At 39.0% G+C, this 18,723-nt stretch overlaps 1 protein-coding gene across 1 annotated transcript in view; it reads right to left on the reverse strand.

The window, feature by feature from the left end:
- Window positions 1-278: 278 nt before the first annotated feature.
- The window catches only part of KCNK1 (potassium two pore domain channel subfamily K member 1), a 32,651-nt gene continuing 14,206 nt past the window's right edge, over window positions 279-18,723 (reverse strand). The window contains exons 2-3 of the mRNA XM_063390474.1: window positions 5,776-6,171; window positions 279-2,881 (exon numbers count right to left, since the gene is read on the reverse strand). Of these exons, the coding sequence (XP_063246544.1) occupies window positions 2,622-2,881; window positions 5,776-6,171 (656 nt within the window). The 3' untranslated portion in view covers window positions 279-2,621. The remainder of the gene's footprint in view (window positions 2,882-5,775; window positions 6,172-18,723) is intronic.

The raw sequence follows: 18,723 nt of genomic DNA on the forward strand, positions 1-18,723 counted from the left end.
GAGCAGTTGGTTCAGAAGGACATGATAAATGCTACTTCACTATTCTTTATTTGCTATGATCAGTCACCATCTGAAACAAACAAACATATCTTGGATTGCTCTTGTTTTTTTTTTAAGGAATAACTAGCACAATACTAAGCCACAATTGATATCAAGGTTAGGTACAACAATGGCATTAATAGAGCCTCCTTGAGCTCAGGAAGGATAATTAAGGATGCCCAAATGCAGACAGGATTTCTTCAACGCACACACACCACTAAAGAAAATAACAGTTCCACTTCACAATGCAGGCAGGCAAAAGCCAGACTTTTTATTTAAGTTTAAAGTAACAAATATTCACCTACAATCACAGTATACTGCTTAGTTTATCGCTTCTGCTTTGAATTCTGTGCTTTCATTTCACGTGTCTACATTTTGCATTTGTGTACACGCTGCAAAAGTAACTTTGTATATCATTTAACATCTGTGCATATCCTTTGGAGCTTAACATTATACGGAAATTAAAAGAAATTCTGGATTTTAAGGTACTGAAAACAATCAATAAAGTTCCACTGAAAAAAATAGTATAAATGTTTCTTATAGTACAGTACTCTTAATTTTATGTCAGTGTCCTTTTAATGCCATAGTTTCCAAATATTGACTGTATAAAGGGGAGACTAGGGGAAAATTATCTAAAATGCCATTCCTAAGTCTGTTAGACTCTGGTGATTTATGATATATGTACAGTATATAAATATATTTATGTATATATGTACATATATATTGGTTAACATTCATTATAAATAGAACTGTGTTAACCTAAGCAGTATAAAAATAGCCACTTTCCTGGGAACATGCAAACACAATATGCTCTCACCTAATCTATAAAACTCAAAACAACCAAAACCTTTAGCTCTGATTTTCTATAAATATAAATTTCAATTGAAGACTTTCTGATTTAACCATAAAGTAAGTTTTTCCAGTAAAGATATAAAAATTTGTTTGATGCTAGCTATAATTAAGCTCAAACACAGTATATTTTGGGTTATTTACTTTCAAGTATTTTTCCCACGTGCGCTAGATCTAGACACACTGCGTTTTTTTTCTTTTACAGTAAATTATTATTCAGCTCTAAACACTAAAAGCCAAATTACAGGCAATCTGGCATGCTTGCACTGCAGGTAAAAGGCTCTCCTCTACACTGTTTCTATGTGGGAGGCTGTCCTAATATGGCTATTTGTGCTCCAGATCTTTTGTTCATTGCAAAGCATTATCAAGATTCCCCTATCGTAAGATTCTTAAGGCCAGAAGAGAAAGTACTACAACCACTTAAATCTCGTCTCAGGCTCACTGAAATTCACTCTGACGTCCCTGCATTCAGCACAGTGACTGGTAGCTGGACTAAAACACCTCTGTTACAGCCAAAGAGGTTCCAGCTTCACAAGTTGAGCGAGATCTAGACTTTTTAGTGACTTTTCCCAAGGGGAAAAAAATTCGGTTCCATCCGAACCAAATGTGACATTTTTCCTTTTTTCTTGCCATATGAAAAACTGAAAAATTGTTTTGACCTGAAACATTCCCTTCTCCTCCAAAGAGCTCCGAGTACCAGCTAGAAAAGCAAAAGAAGAAATAGGAGCTATGTTCAAAGGCAATGCTGTTTCTGTTCCTCCATGTACCCACCAGCTCAGCAGAGCACACCCTGGGCTAGACTGGGAGGAACAGCACCAAGTCCTTCTGCTGAACAGATTTCAACCATCTAACAGGAGAATGCCATAGGAACATGACTGTGCCAGTCATGTGTGGCATATGCTGACTCGTTTTCATTCCATTCCACGCAGCTAAATACCCACTCCTGCCCATTTCAGAAGACTGAAATGCATCTGTCTTCCTGCCCTACAGTCTCACCTCATCCAGAGCTTTGAATTGCTTTTGCTATCTCTCAAAAAAATATTTCATACAAAAACCAAACATCATGGAAGACTCAAGGCACACTCTCTTCAGGACAACATTTTTCTTGTGATTGGAGGACCTTTTAAGGAAGTAGGAAATTTAGATGTAAATGGCATGGGCAAAGGAGGGACTGCAGTCTTGGTTTTTCCTTCCTAGAATTATTGTTTGCACGTGCAAGTTACTGGGTAATAGAGGGATGACCTAGATATTCCCTCCTCCACCAGATCTAGAGGTATTGCTCTGAAAATGTTTTCCAGATTAAGATGCTAGCTATTGGGTTAAAACTGTGACTATTGAAAGCTACATCCCAAAATCTGCTGTCAACCACTTGCAAGATGGGGCGTGCACCTCAATGAGCTGGATGTCAGTGAAGGCCTAGTCTCCTAAAGATCTTCAACGAAGCTGCTTGTGCAAGCCTTTCTCTCTGGCATCTTTGAATGTGGTACACCTAAATCCTTATCCCTCAACCAAAATGGCCTTATGTTCCCAGCCACATCTAACATTTATTCCCTTTTCCCAGAGTGGCTCCCACATTTTTCCCAAAAGTCTTTTCTATGTCAGAAGTGATGAATCCTTGTTAAAGTAGCACAGTCTTCCAGCTTTTGTATTTTGAGAAAAAAAAATATGAGGCTTTCTATTTCTTATGGTAAGTAGCATAAATGCACCAAAACACCGGTATGGACACCCGTGTATTAATTGTTTAGAGAGCTGTCATTGGAAGTTGGGGACTGGGAATTCACAAAAGGCTCGTTTGCCTTCTGATCGTCCTTCATGGAGGCTGCTTGGTCTGAGATGGAAGAGAAGGAGAGCTGGTCATGTTCCATTATATGCACTTGGTCCTCTTCCTTGTCCTTCTTCACATAAAACAACTTCCTAAACTTTTTGAGCTCATGGAGTTCACAGAAAGTCTCAAGAACCACCAACATTGCGATAAGGCCCATCAACAGATAACCTGAGTGAAAAAAGAAAATTATTAGCAAACCAGGTAGGGCTGGACCAGTTTTGAGCCTGTGACTTTTCTCACCCCTGTCATCTCTGACTAGTATGTTCATTTTCTTTATGGCATAATTTCAGAGCTTTGAAGTGTGATATCCTTGGTTTCTTTTCCTTTTTGATTCTACAACCAGCAAGACCCCACATAAACATAAACAGAAAAAGCAATACTAGTGGTTTCAATTCTGTTACAACTGTGCAAGAAAAAAAAAACATGTAAAGGTATTAAAAAAACACAGAATACTAAAATTTACCACATGTACACTCTGCTATTGACTTATGACTTTCATGATTAAGTCCCCTTCAAAAGATTTTGATCAAAAAATGGAAAACAAAATTTTACCACAATATACCTACATATAAGCAGACATAAAAATATGGAAGCTAGTTAAGGACACTGGTTATTTGTATCATTTTAGCAGAACAGATCATTTAATATTTCATGGAAACTTTGGAATGATTTTCCTCTAAAATTATTAGACATACAACACCCTGAAATACCTGGAAAAACAAAGCAACTAAAAATGTGTACAAAGCTAATAAAACCAAAATGAAAAATTAAAAAAAATTACTCCTGGCATTTGCAAAATCTGACACGGCTACTCCACCTTTTGAGGGTATTTGCAATGTTTTACTAAGGTCCACAGATCAACCAAAACCTGGAAGTGTTATCTAAAATATATTACAAATTATTTTAGCCATTTACTGACTGACTTATTTTTAGAGGTAATAGTCAGCTCTCACAGACTGAGACCTTTGGAAATGGAGATCTCTATAACCAACAGCACACTTTGTTCTTTTTTTTATCCTCCCCAACCATATAGTATAGTTTCAAGGAAGGCGTTAAAATGAGTATTTATTAATCTCAGTGTTTCATTAGATCCCTATTTCTGATCATTACAATTCAATGAGGAGCATGACTACTTAGTTATTTTATCATTTCAATGAAGTAAATCAAGCAGAAGCTAAGTGTGTAACTATTAGCAGAATGCAGTTGTCCAAGGGCTGAGCATTAAGTGTGCTGAAAAATCAACACAGATTAATGATTATAACTTCCATATGGTCACTGTTCTGTTACCTAAAGGCATAAATATTTCACCTGTAGTTACAGATTATTCACTGGCAGGAACACTCTCCTTTTCCTGCCAGGAGTACCATTAATCAAATTTTTAATACTGAATGCTTGTCTAAATCAGAACTACAGCTAAAATTTATTAATTGTTTTTAGACTTTATATCACAACATCAAATGGGAGCTATGCATTAACGCAAGGAAGAACTGACAAAGCTATATCAATCTGAAAAGCATCTATAAATCTGCACTGAGGATTCATAATTAACTCTGAAATTCAGTCCAGTTGATTGCCACTTGATTTGGAACGGGACGTGTGTTCTCCTAAAAGTTCTTGAAAAGCCTGTAGTACTCATTAAGCGTTCTCTGATGTAACAGTCCAAAATATCTTATAGAAAATTTAGGTTCAGGAGAAAACATTTCATTTGGTTCCTTGAATTGTTCACACGAAAGGAAAAAGAATAATTTAAAAGTTATAACCCCAAAACCTATTGAAATGATATATTCTAAGGTCATAAATTTGCCTAAAAGCTATTTTTTTCCTTTTAGTATTTCCTTTAGTATTTCCTGCAATTTATTTCCTAATTGTTCTACAGCTTGAAAAAGCTTTAATCTAAGCCATAATGTTTTCTTCAGATCTTGAGTTTCAGAACAGCAGGCCTGTAACAAGGCCTTTGCCATGTGTGACTTTCCATTCACTTCACCACTTAGCATCCCCAAGTTAACTCTGCAGATCAGCAGGTTAATAATTAAAAGCTACCATTGGTAAGATAAACATGACAGGGACAGGAGGAAATCTGCAACAGCAACAGGCCTAGCAGGATAATAAGACAAAGTGTTCTGTTGGCTAGTTCGAGGCTCTGCTTCAAAGGGATAAAAAAACCTCTCTTCAGGTAAAACACAAAAAAGCAAGTTAGGAGGCTCTTTGCCTACATTATGATTGCTGGATCATGCACAGAAGCACAGTCAAATTCAGACCAGCCTAAGAAATGGAGCTGACAGGAAAAGTTTGCTTTGGCTGTTCAGATCTTTTAACTGATGCCTCTGATGACCCAAAGACTGCTCAGGTTGAAGCTGTATGAGAAACAGCAATGTTTCAAAACAGCATCGCTGGGAAATACTGCCCTCAGCATACAATTACTCAGAATACCAACATAAAGGAAATTTTCTTCTTAAAAAGCTTCACTTTCTTAAAATCCCTCATCACCATGATTTCTTCTGTGTCAAATATAATGAAACAATTTAAATTTAGCATTCATGGTCCTGCTTTTCTACATCTCAGTCTATTTGTCTTAGACAGCTGGTATGTACCAGTGCCAGCTTCAGCTACCTTCTGTTACTGAAGTCAGAAACTTTGCTATTTCACCTCATTTTCCATGGCTTCTTGATTCATCTCTGTCCATCTGTCATCTAATCTTATGGGGTGACCTTAGGTTACACAGATCATCTTGGCTCTGTGATGCACTGAAATGTTAGCCCAAGATGCTCTTAAACCATTTTCATAACAGTTACGTGAGGGTTTTTATTCTACTATTAACAGGAGAGTAAATAGCTATGGTTAGAATAATAAATTCTAGTTTTAGCTTTTTCTTTCTTAACTGAGAAAACTGACCTTACTTAACAGCTTCCTCTTTACAGAGCTACCTAAATTAATGCCCAGTTTGCTAGCTGACAAATGATCGTTATTCACAGAATGGAGAGGAGGTGTCTGATTGTCAGTTTGATGTTGATTTTTTTTTAATATAAAATACCTTTTACTTAGCTGGTTAGTTTGACACTTACATGTAATTCCAATTTTATATAGCTCTCGGAATTTTTGATTGTAGCCTTCTCCCGGTACATAGTCTCCGAGGCCAATGGTGCTCAGGGAAATGAAACAAAAATAAAATGACTCCAAAAAATTCCAGTCATCTTCCAGGACAGAGAATATTGCTGCTGGGATTAAGAAGAAGCAGGAGACCGTGATAAACCCGAGGACCATGGCATGGATGATTGCAACAACCTGCTTGGAGAAGCCCCAGCGAATGTGGAAGTAGAGCACCGGCCGCCTGGTGACGTAGACGATGATGCGCTGCACCACGGCCGTCAGGAACAGCAGCGTGAATGGGATCCCGATGACCGAGTAGATGATGCAGAAGGCCTTGCCCCCATCAGACAAAGGCACTGTGTGTCCATAACCTGCAACAAAGCAGAGCGGGCATTGGCTGAGTTAAAGCTGGGAGCTCAGCTGCCAGTCTGATATTGGCTATATTGAGTAAGAAGGATAAGCTGCACTATCATTAATTGTGAATTCTGCTGTTCAAAGCAGGCAAACAAAACCCAGTACTAGCCACGAGCAAGTAAACCCAAATATTTTTATATTTCAAAATTGTGAACATCATTGTATAAATGCTTATTTCAGAGAAGGAAGAAAGGCCTACTCAGGAGTGGAAGCTTATGCCAGGGAATTTGTATTTGATTCTGGGTTTTCCTGCTGAACTTTTCATTCAGTTTTACAAAGGGATGTAACTTTTCTACCCACCCTGTAAACTGGAATAATACATACTTCAGACAAACGTTCCTGCATCTACAGTAGTAACACACTCTAACACCTTTTATGAAAATCAGTTAAATTACATAGGAGTAGTATAATCAACATCCCAATCTATCTAATTCCATGCTTCCACAGATTACAATCCATCAAAGGTATCTAAAAGAAGAACAAATATTTTTCACAGCAAAACTCCAAGGATCTAGCAGCTGTGGCTAGATTTTTGCCTCATCCTTTACACACTAGGAGGATGAATGGTGATGTGTTCAGAGTACAAGAATGGATCCCCTGGTGTAGAGGCTGATCACAGCCAGCAATCCCAGTGTCACAAACCTTGTGACAATTGTGCAATCGTACTTGTACCCAGTACAAGTGGCTACACTGCCAAAGCACACTCTCACAGACAGCATTTGGTCCTAAATGTAAGTCATCACCACAGAAAGGAACAGTAAATCCAGCATAAACCAGGAATGCTTTCTTCTGTTTGCCAACAACAAAAAAAACCAACCACCAACCAACCAAAAAAACCCAAAAACCCAAAAACAACAACAAAAGATTATTTTGTTTTCATTGCAGCTAGGAAAAGGAAATCTCTTGAAATTTAGTCTGGGCAGCCTTTACACTGATATTGAACCAAGCAAGTGCCAAGACAGGCCCTACCAATTCTGCAGCCCCAGATAAGCCAGCTCGTTTGGGTTATATTACTGCTGTACAGCAAGGCATTTTCCAGAGCTACTGCAACTAGCTATCTAGAGCAGTCCAGGCAGAACACGCAGTGAATTTGGGGTTGTGCTGCTTCTCATTTCTGAACTGGACTCACTCTGCACCTCCCCAGTCTGCCCAGTGCAGCACTTTACTGGGCAGACATTCCATGAAGCCTCCCGGGAACTGTCTGCCTGCTTTCCCATGAAACTGGCTGTTCTGCAAGTTCCTTTGAGTTTTATATGAACAAAAGAGATTGCTTCTCTACTTTGATGGATTCAATAATAGAATCATTGCTTTTAAAGTTTTACACAGGAGTAAATACAAAATAACATTTCCTTTTCTTAAGATGCATAATGACACTTCCAGACAATGAGAGGCAGGCAAAACGTCTTATCACTACAATGTACAAAGTCTTGTAGGAGAACACATAAGGTGTAATTTCTCTGTGTTAGCTAACCCAACAGGAAATTTCAGTTGTACTTGAATTTTAATGATATTATGAATAATTTACCAAAGCTCAGTCTTTTTGACTGGTAAATCATATTAATTAATGGCTTTTTTTCCTGCTCACCTTCTGTTTGCTTTATCTGCTTTGAGATAAGAAGATCAAAACTGCACAGAGCAGTTCAATCAGATTTATGAAATTGTAGAGAAGTGTTCTACTCTGTGCCTAATAATGCTGGAGGTTTGACTGGCATTTCTGACTATCACCAAGCTGACGCGTTCTTGGCCCTGTCTATCGGAACTCTTGGCTCTTGCATCCATCAGACCAGATCCCATCACTTAATGTTTGAAACTATGACTGAGCATGATTTTACCCACACTCATTTTCAAGTGACATTTTACTGCCCAGTTACCATGGGGCTCCTCCATCTTCCTTACTGCCTTAATTAAAGTTGTATCTTTAGTAAACTTAGTTGCTTCCCTCTTGCAGGTCATTTAAGAGTAAGTGGAACAGCACAAGCCCAGCACAGATCTACAAGGAACACCACCTCTGACAATCCCTAGGGGAATGAACAAACCACTCCTTCAAGAACTAACCATTTCTCTTACTCTGTTTGCTACCTTTACATATCTCACATCCATGCAAGTCCCAGTTACTTAGTTTTCCTGAAAATATTTTGTGAGACAATCAACTGCAAGCTTGGCAGAGAAGAGTGTTGTGGGTATATCACAGGATAATTAAAACTGATCCATGTGACACAAACACAAGGAAAGGCAGCTGCACTGCTCCAACACATCAAGGTATCTTCAGTAAAGCAGACCTATGGGTATGTTATTTAAGTAAGCTGCAGATCAGACCTCATTTGGAATAATCTACCTCATTCTGTATATCCACGCTTAAAGAATGCAAACATGTTGGAAGAAGAGCAGAAAAAGGTTACTGAAACCAGCACAGGAATAGAGAGTTTTTTATGAGGAAGACAAAAGGTTAACTGAACAGAGGTTGAAGATAGAGTATCTCCCATTAATGCATCAGCATACAAGCACCATCAAAAATAAATGCTTTACATAAGATGCACAAGACACTCCACGGTCTGCATTCAGACACTTGTGCTCTATTGCCTCCTGTCTCTGCTCCTGCACCTGTTTGTACTTCGTACTGTGTCCTCTTCAGGGAGATGTGTGTGCCCATTCTCCTTCTTCAGTGGAAACCACGATCAGAAGCACTACAGTTGCAAGCCTAAGGTATTATTTTTGCTATGGAAAAGGATGCTCACTAAAAGAGCACTACTTATGAAGGTATTTTTTAATTTTGTCAAGGGCACTTGCTATGGGTGACCAGAATTAAATCATCAATGCAGCCTGTCTGATAACTGTATTACTGATTATAAAGAAAACAAGATTTATTGAATGCTATTTTTTATACAGTATAACAAAAATATCAGATAACAATCACCCATTTAAAAGCACTGAGCTTTGAAAAATCAAACCCTCAGATAACCTTTCCAAGCACTGCTACTTACAGTGACACTAGAGATAAAGGACATCACTCAAAAAACATCCCTGCTATTGTCTATTCATAGTTTAGAGGTACTATTCCTTCAAAAAAACAAATAATGGACAAGAATGCATCCAAGATCAGCAGCATTTGCCAAATGAAATAAGATCAATGATCCATCTAGCTCAGTGTCTTGAGATAGACCATACTGGATTGATTACACAAGAGTAAAACTCCACAAGATGCTGACAGTTGTGTTTCAGTTCTGTTCACATGTGGGGATTTTTTCCTTAAAACTCATTTACTCTCTTATGACTTGGAAAATTTGTACTATTATACGTTTATATAAATATAGAAAATGTCTTTATTAGTTCTGATGTAATTGTGAAGGTTGTCACAGAAGTAACAACATACATATAAAAGTGTTTATTTTTAGAAATAATTTAAAATACTTAAATCTTTTTACGTTTATTTTCATGCTGAGTTATACACGTCAATGATGTGTTCCATAAAAATTTTTCCCCTTGCGGTACTTGAAGTCTTCTTGCTCTTACATCTTTCTAAAAAGGCTCAGTCATGATTTTTCTACACTTCTCAGTGGGTTGTATCCCTCTTGTGCAAGTTCCTCTTTCAGTTAATTTGTCTTCTGTCTTAGCTGTGACTAACTGCTCCTGTTAGATCACTTTGTAGATAAATACATAGAATTGGCCATTATATTCCAGATAAGATATATTTTGTCCCTCCATTTTTATACACACCGTAAGACTTTCTTTTCCAGAGTCTCTAGGTAGCTTCCAACAATGTCCAATTCATAACAGCCTGTGTCAAACCCAGCACTGCCCTTGAGTATTTCACACTCTTCCACCCTCTGTTAGCTTGGCACCTGTTGGCAGTGGGTGTTTTTTCCTTTCATCCTTCTCAGACACTGCTTTGACCAATCTAAGCAGTTGTGTATCATCGCTGCTTTGTCTCTTTATAGTTCAGTTTCTTCTGTAGCTCATTAATGAGTTCTTCTCTGTGTTAAGAGGCAGTCGCTGCCTTACAGGTCTTTCAGGACCCTGAATCGAGCATTTAGTGCCAGAGTGTAGAGGTGCCGTGGTGCCAAGTTGTAAGAACCCAGCCTAGATTTCCACACAAATCCCCAGATGATGCCCTAGAGTGGATGTTTGAATGGTGGACATGGATCTGACATCAAGTGAGGCACATAACAGGCAAACAGAAGTGCTACAGCCCTCAGGAAGCTTCCCCCAGCCAGCCTCTCCCAGGCCATAGTGATGAAGCCTGGCTGCAGCATTGCCTCTCTCTCTTCCTTTGCCTATTCATAGTTTAGAGGCACTGCTCCTTCTACCACAGGTTTTGTCAAGCCGCAGCTCCCTTTGGCCCCAGGTGACCGGGGCTGTTGCAACAACACCAGCCCTGCGCAGCACCCTGAGACTCTCAGGGCACAGGGGTGGCTTTGTTCAGCACAGCCAGAGCCCTCCCCAACACACCCATTCAGATGGCAGAATCACACCACTCAGCACAACACAGCAAGTGTGCTCATGCCTTTGCTGGTCTGAGTCAGTGTCCTTGAAGAGAAGTCAGACCTTTAAGTCAGCTCATAAGCTCAAACTGCCCCAATAAATTCAGTGCATAATGTACTATGTATTAAGTTATGCAAAAATCTTTAATTCATCCCAAGAATAACATGACTCACTGGAGTATGATGAAGATGGTCAATGATAATATTTACATAATTTCTAGACTTCCTATTTTTATAAGCCATTGACATTTTTCTCTATGTTTAACAGAGAAATACATCCTTCTTCATAACTGGTCTATTATCTTCCAAAATGAAAAGGAAATGTCAGGTGATGGTAGATCTTTGTGGTAAGAGAGATCACCTTGGTTGCTGCTATGCTCTTCCTTGCAATAGAAAAGAATAGTTTGAGACCTAGTTTTATGAAGAAAGATGTATTTCATTGTTAAACACTTCGGAAAAGTTCCCTAACACCATTTTGCTAAACAAATCAGAGAACTTGGATTTCCAGCCAGGCTGAAATACACCACACTACATTGCAGAAACGAGGAGGGAAAATTCCAATGTGACTGGCATTTTTAAGCAGAGGAAATCCATTTGGAAATTACATTTTGCTACCTCCTCAGTTCAGTTAATGGAACCGATTTTGTGTGCATTAGAAGAGGGAAGAGGTGCTGTAAACTGAGGAGAGGGAGAGGAGAATGAGGAGATTTGTTTGAAACCCAGTCTATTTCCCTAATAAAAGCTTACTATGCCGCCCTCAAAGACCTGCACTGGTACAATTAGAGACCTAATGGAGGGTGTGGCAGAAACCTCCTAAACCAGTTTTGCCACTAAAGAAAACAGTCATTAGGTTCATTCTCACACAGCACCAGTAAAGATGATTTAAAAGTGATTTAGACTTCAAGCAGAGGTGATTTAGTATGGTGCTGATCCAGCTCTCTTCAATAATAATACACTCCTCAAACCTCACTAGAATAAAAGTAGTAAAACAATATTTAAATTAGTGTAACCACGAAGATTAGATCTTCTTCACAGCAATATCTCACCTAATCACTTCTCAGAATAGAATTGCTTTGTTTTGTCAATTTCTACAGTCAAGAGGCTTCTTCCAAAAGTACCAACCAACCAACCAAAACTCCAAAGAGATTCCAACACACTGATTTACATGCATCTCTCCTGTGTGGTTTTGATTCCTCCTGAGACTGTTCTCTGCTGCCACTAGCTATCAAAGCCAGAGACTGCTAATTCCTCAGAATCCATGTCCTGCCAGCTAGGTTTGGACTTGCCCTGGAAAGGACTGAGTTCATATAATCAGCTCACAAATGTCACCTGCTGCACCAAGAAAATTGCTTTTAACACAGTCAGTTTAGTAATAAATACTAAATAAGAAATAAACACTAGTGTGAACAATTTGGCTGACTGTCAGAAATATCTGAACAAAAGAAACAAGATGGATGGATATATTCACTTCTACGGCCACAGCCAGTTTCAAAATCAATTTCTACCAGAAGAGCTGTATGTCAGAACATCTTTATCTTGCAAAGCATTCAAAATCTGCCCTGTCTGCTCCTGCACAAGAAGCAATATTTCACCTGCCCAAAGAAACTGCATCCACAGATGCTGGGAAAAGGGGATGCTAATGAATCAAACTGGGGAAAATGTTTTTATGAGGACAAGGGATACTTTTATGCTTTATTCATGATTATATGAAGAAGAACAGCTTGCTGTACAGTCTTATATTTAGTATTGTTTAAACTGCCTGTGGATTTGTACCAGTGCTAGCAAAACATTGATATTCACTTCCTGTTCTTATACATTCTGTGTCAGCTTCAACAACCAGTGTGAAAACGGGTTTACTGCATATGGACATGCAACACATCGTCACTCAGAAATCATGGTGATCAGTAATAATAGTAATTAAAAAATCCTAAATATTGTGCTGGAAGCAAAAGTAGTAATGCTTCCAATTTCCTACTGAGTATGTTCTTAGTACTCTGAAAAGCCTTCCTGCAATAAGCCCAACCCAACCCTGACTTCTCTGGGAGTCCTACATGAAGAGACAACAAAGGCTCTTATTGCCTGGGACCTCTGAACAGAGTGGCACTTCTGATGGAAAATAATTACCCATATAAAAAAACATTTAAAACTTAGCAGATAATTTGTATGTATATTATTTTAAAATAAATTTAATAAGCCCTTAGAATTTACCATATAAATATTTAAAACTAAGCTAAAACTAATGTGAAAGCATTTTATGTATCCTGTAGTAATTGCCATTACTGTTTGTATTATTTTCAGTTATTTAATACTTATTGAGTTACCAAAGCAGAATGAAAATATTTCCTTGCCCTCAAAATGTCCAGCTTAAGGAAAAAATACTAGCCAGCCAGTGAACATGAATGGAATGGTGGAAAAGAATGATCTGACAGGGGCAGTGTGTAACACAGCAGCATCCATATGCCACCTGCAACATCAATCCCTAAGATACCCTTTCAGGTGTTCATCTACATTGGTGAGCTCCCCACAAAACCTCTCTTCTCCAGACTCAGCAGTCCCAGTCTCTCCCAGCCCTCACAGGAGAAATACTCCAGGCCCTTCATCACCTTGGTAGCTCTTGGATGGGCTCTCCAATAGCTCCATGGGTTTTTGCATTGGGGAATGCAGAACTGGAGCCAGTCCTCCAGGTGTGGCCTCACCAGTGCTGAGTAGAGGGGAAGCATCATCTCCCTCAGCCTGCTGGCAGCACTCCTGGTGCAGCCCAGGATACCCTTAGCCCTCTCTGCCATCTGGGCCTGCTGCTGGCTCATCTGTCCCCAGTAATTATGCAAAGAAATCTGAAAGTGCATGAAATCTTTTCAATGAGGGAAACAAGTAGGATCAGAATAAAGCCATGCATTATCTATCTATTAATTTTCTTAACTAGAGAAAAATTACAGAACCATTTATTTACAACAAGGATTCCTGTATCTTTTTTGCTATTGTAAAATCATTTGCATTTTTCTAGAGAGATACATGCTGTCTCCTTCTGCAGCTTAGTGTTCCTGTGAACGCTCAAGTTCCAAAAAACATTTCATAATTCCAAAATCATGGCACAGAAATTCTTACATTATTTATGTTTACCATTAACCAATTTCCATGATCTCCAGGGAGTATTTTCTTCTCAGCTAGGAAATGCATTAGGATGGTTATTGCTTTTGTTGTAACCTAGCTGCTAATGCTGGAGAATCAGCTGTTCAGGGAGAAAATTCTGTACTCTGCAATCTATTATAATTGCTGTACACCTTTGTATATAAACATATGCAGGTATAGACCGTGGGAATACTGGTGTTGTGGCCTGGGCATGTCCTCCCAGTTCCACATTTTTTCTGTACTGATAATGCAGAGGAAGAAATTGTTGTCACCTTTTATATTCAGGACAAGTGACAATAAAGCACAAATAACTTGTAATTCATGTCTTTCTTTAAATTCTGATAGACTTTCATATAAATTATTATGAATTATTATTATTATACTTTCCTGTAATGCAGAGAACAAATTATAACATGACTTTTAAACCAGAAAAAACCCACACATTCTTGAAGACTGATGAAAAAAAGCTTTGCTCTGCTTCACTGTGAGTTACCTGCTCTCGTGACCCACAAAGACTAATATAAAAAATGCAAGCTAAAGACATTTTTCAATCAAACTCAACTGGAAAAACATTAAATAGTACAAATATCTTTGATATTGTCATTTCAATCAGCAAGAGAAAATCTGCAGTCAGTGCAGGAGGATTCCTGGACACTATAGATGGTAACTTACTATTGAAAACATGATTGTTTTTGATACTCTTCACATACCACCAATGCAGCAGGAGAAATTGCAAGATGCCACAATGAAGAAAATGTTTTTGTGTTGGGCTTGTGAGCAAAACTTTAAAACATGCAAATAGTTTGGTCGCAACAGGAGCTTAGATCTTATATCTGAATGTCATGAAAAAAGTAGTATTTGATCATATTACTTAAGAGATCAGATATCTGCCAATTCTTGCCCAAAATCAATTATTTTGACCATTGAAATGCAAAGTATAGCCACAGGAAAAAAAATAAATGGAACAAAAAAATTTGCATAGTCACCTTGCTTACATTAGTATTATAGCACAGTAAGTGTTGATTGATAGTGTGGAATACCCGGTAGCATGTACCTAAATTCAAGATTACATTTAGGGAAGCCAGGGCTTACTTCAGATTTGCTCTTTTCTGCTCACAAAGACTGGATGCCCAGTAATTGCTGAGGTACCCTCCACTGCTTCAGGTTCTTTAATAAGCAAGAAGTCCAGTCTACATGCTCCAAAACTGTTGCACAAGTGTGAACCAAAGCAGGAAGTCCGAATGATCTAATGCACTCTTGATCCGAGCCCAAGCACAGTGCCAAGAAATATGGCAGACTTCAGCTGCCTTCAGAATTTGAAGCTCAATTCACTGCTTCCCTAGCATCAGCTCCTCCACAGTAGAGCTGTGCCACACTGGTTTAATAACACAGCTCAGATGGGCTTCAGACTTTTGGGAGGAAAGACTTCACTTTTCATTTCTGAATGTCCATCATAGCTTAATAAGATGAACCACAACAGTGTAAAAGGTCTGTGAGGCTACCTGAACCCCAGGTCACTTGATAACACACAAGGACACACCATTAATTGACGAGAAACTAAATACATCTCTGAGCCAAATCAAACAAATGCCAGTAGCTCCTAATTCTGACGACAGTACTCTATGTTTCCTGTCACCAGAAAGATCATCCATGTCTCTCTCACACCACTGTGCAAGGCAAGGCACACCTACAGTCTGATGGGAACTGCAAATGGCAGCAAGTAGTAACATTTTGTCCATTTACAGTCATGGCTGGTTTAGACAGTGTTTACCCATAGCAAGTACGTGAGTAAAAAACATCACAACCCCACAACAGCGATGCTAGCGATGAAGTCATTCCCATATCAGCAGTTAAGACGTGGAGGGTGTGTACAAGGAAGTACTTGTTACTAGAGCAGCACAACAGCAGATGGAATCCACTGCACAGGAACCAAATGCAGACATGATTAAGTACAGAAATCAGTATCTCCTCCCCACATCTGAGATGATTATTACGAGTGTTTGGTGCTGTATTATCTCTTCTCAACAAAAGTATTGGAGGGAAACACAGCTCAAAAGACAGTAACTTTAACTAGGAAACGATCGCACTCTTTCCTGCCACCACCCGACACCGTGTCTTGCTCTTCCTGCCTGGATAGATTATGTATGAACAAAACAGGTATTATCAACCCAAGGGAACTGTTACACCCTTCCAGCAGAGTCTACATGAGAACACACGTTCCTGGCCATCAGAAAGATGCCTACGGCGTGTGAGACAGGGCTCCAGGTGAGGCACATTCACCATGCCAGGGCTGGTAAATTTGCCTTTATAAAGAATGTGTTCCCTGCAGGAACCGCTTGTATTCTCCAGGCACTCAGACAGCAGGCAAAGCTTTCCCACTTACCCTGCAAGAGCAGATTTTTTCAAGCCCCGACTATCAGCTACATGGCTCCTATCAGACTGCCTGTTGAGAAACTCCTTTTTTTTGGGACATGCTAAACTTCCAGCCTGTCATGCAGTCTGTGAGCTGGACCCATACTCCCACAGAGCCATGACAACTTCAGTCATGTTTTTGGATGTGTCATTAAAGATTTCCTGTCCTCTGTGTGCTTCAAAATGCTCCAGGGCAGGAGCAAAGACTAAGTGGGATTAACTTCAGCAGGCAGAGGTCTGCTAAACCTCTGCACCAAAGCATTCAGGCCTTAATTTTATCACAGATAATAGTCAAGAGGTATGCATGAATTTCTGGGTTTGCCATTTGGGTTTGTGTTTCTTCTTTCTTTAAAAAAAAAGCTAACAGCATTTGGTTTTGTGGGGTTTTTTTGGGTTTTTTTTTAAGTCCAAAGTCTTTATACTGGAAATTGGTTCCTCTTAGTGTCTTCCTGGATTTAAGATCCTATAAGGGTTTAGCTGCAATCCAACCAGGATCCGTCTGGTGTTGGGCTATTTTTCCCCCCACAGAACTCTCAATAACAACACATTTCTAGAAATATCTATCCAAAACACAAACATCACATCTTTACATCTGCCTCAAGCAAACATTTAGCATAAACAAACTAACTCTTATCTTGTTTTAACATTTATTTTCTGTTATCTCTGATTCATTTTCCAATGAAGAAGGAAGTAAAAATTACAAAAATTTGTTGAATAAAACCAACAGGTCAAAAGTAAGGTGAGACTTCCCGAGGGCTCCTCTGAGAATTCAGCCAAGAAAATTCCAATTATTCTTTTATTGGTTTACTTGCCCGCTAGGCAACAGATGGTCAAAAATCTGCATCAAAGTAGGAGTTCCAGCAGACTGCTTTATTATTAAGGTTTCCTAATAGAACAAACTACACGAGTCTCAGAAACTTAAATTTGCTCTTTAAAAAAAGAGAAATGTGAGTGAGTTTTATTAGGAAAATTTCACTTGCAGTCCTCTGAAACATTAGAAAACAAGATGAGGTTTTTGCACTGGAATGTTCAGCAACATCTATGCAGCAGCATTCTCATAATAATGGATTTTTAAAGCCACTGATTACCAAGATAAAGAAGCAATCAAAGAAACAAGTTCTTTAAAAACCTTCCTAAGAGTTTCAATACCAACTTCAAGGTATTGAAAGGGGTTGTTGTGGTTTAACTTCAAATGGCAACTAAATACCATACAGCTGTTTGCTTTATCCTCCCTCATTGTGGGGAGGAGAATTAGGAACAAAAAGTAAAACTTATGGGTTGAGATAATAAATTTTAGTAACTGACCCAAGACAGAAAAAAGAAAGCATGCACAATTGCTCATCACCTGCTGGCTGATGTCCATCCCACCCCCATGCAGCAATTGGCCTATACCAGCCAATCTCCCCCAGTTCATACCCTGGGCATGATGTTCTGTGGTATGGAATATCCCTTTGGCAAGTTTAGGTCAGGTGTCCTGGCCATGAGCCCTCCCAGCTTCCTGAGCACCTGCTCCCTGGCAGATCATGGGAAATTGAAAAGTCCTTGACTTGGGGTAAGGACTACTGAACAACAACTAAAATTTCAGTGTGTTATCAACATTATTCTCACAGTCAATACAGAACAGAGCACTGTACCAGCTGCTAAGAAGAAAATGAACTCTATCCCAGCTGAAACCAGGGCAGAGTACAAGTCTTTCTACAGTTCTTCCTGAGGTTCACATCCTGAAATATTCAAACTAAGAAAAAAAGCACTGAACATGGACAATGTTTTGGCAGAGAGAAAATGTCATTACTGATTAGACTTAGCCAGCAGCTTGTCCATGATCTTGATCTTCTCATTTCTTGAGCTGATTCAGTAAAAAAACACGATGAGGCTTTCACCTTGAGTGCAGCATAGAAGTGATATATCTCACACAATAGATTTTACACATGCAGATTTTGTCTTTAATTCCACAAGTCTGCATCAATGGAAAAATTCCTTTTAGCAGCTAAAACACACTTAGCATCCAACTGGCAGTGAAGCTCAGAGGACACACACTTCTGAAGAGACTGAAGGAAGATGGGGCTTTTTTTTTTTCCAGAAAAGGTCTGGAACCATAGATTTATTTCATGCTGCAACTTTGTCTTTCCACAGCCCCTCTAATTTTCATGTAACAGGTTTTAAGGTTCAATTACTTCAGCTTTCCACCACTTGAAAAGACCTTGTGTATGCATAGTGTACCACAGGGATGTGCCAGCTGAACCCCACATCTGTGCACTGTGGTGCTCTGCTTGAAGCCTGGTACAGTTCACTAGAAAAGAGATCTCTAAAAATTTGTAATTCACACCTGTTACCATCCCAAATGCACCCTGGGATGTGTCAAAAGCTTTGAATGTGTTGCAATGGCACTTACTGCAGTTTTAATCACATATCCAATTACTGAAGAATACCTATCTAGTCTTGCTAACTTCATAATTTCTCACACTGAAATGAGCCACAGTTTTTCGTGCT

This window comes from Prinia subflava, chromosome 2, assembly GCF_021018805.1.
Source record: "Prinia subflava isolate CZ2003 ecotype Zambia chromosome 2, Cam_Psub_1.2, whole genome shotgun sequence".
Taxonomy (NCBI): Eukaryota; Metazoa; Chordata; class Aves; order Passeriformes; family Cisticolidae; genus Prinia; species Prinia subflava.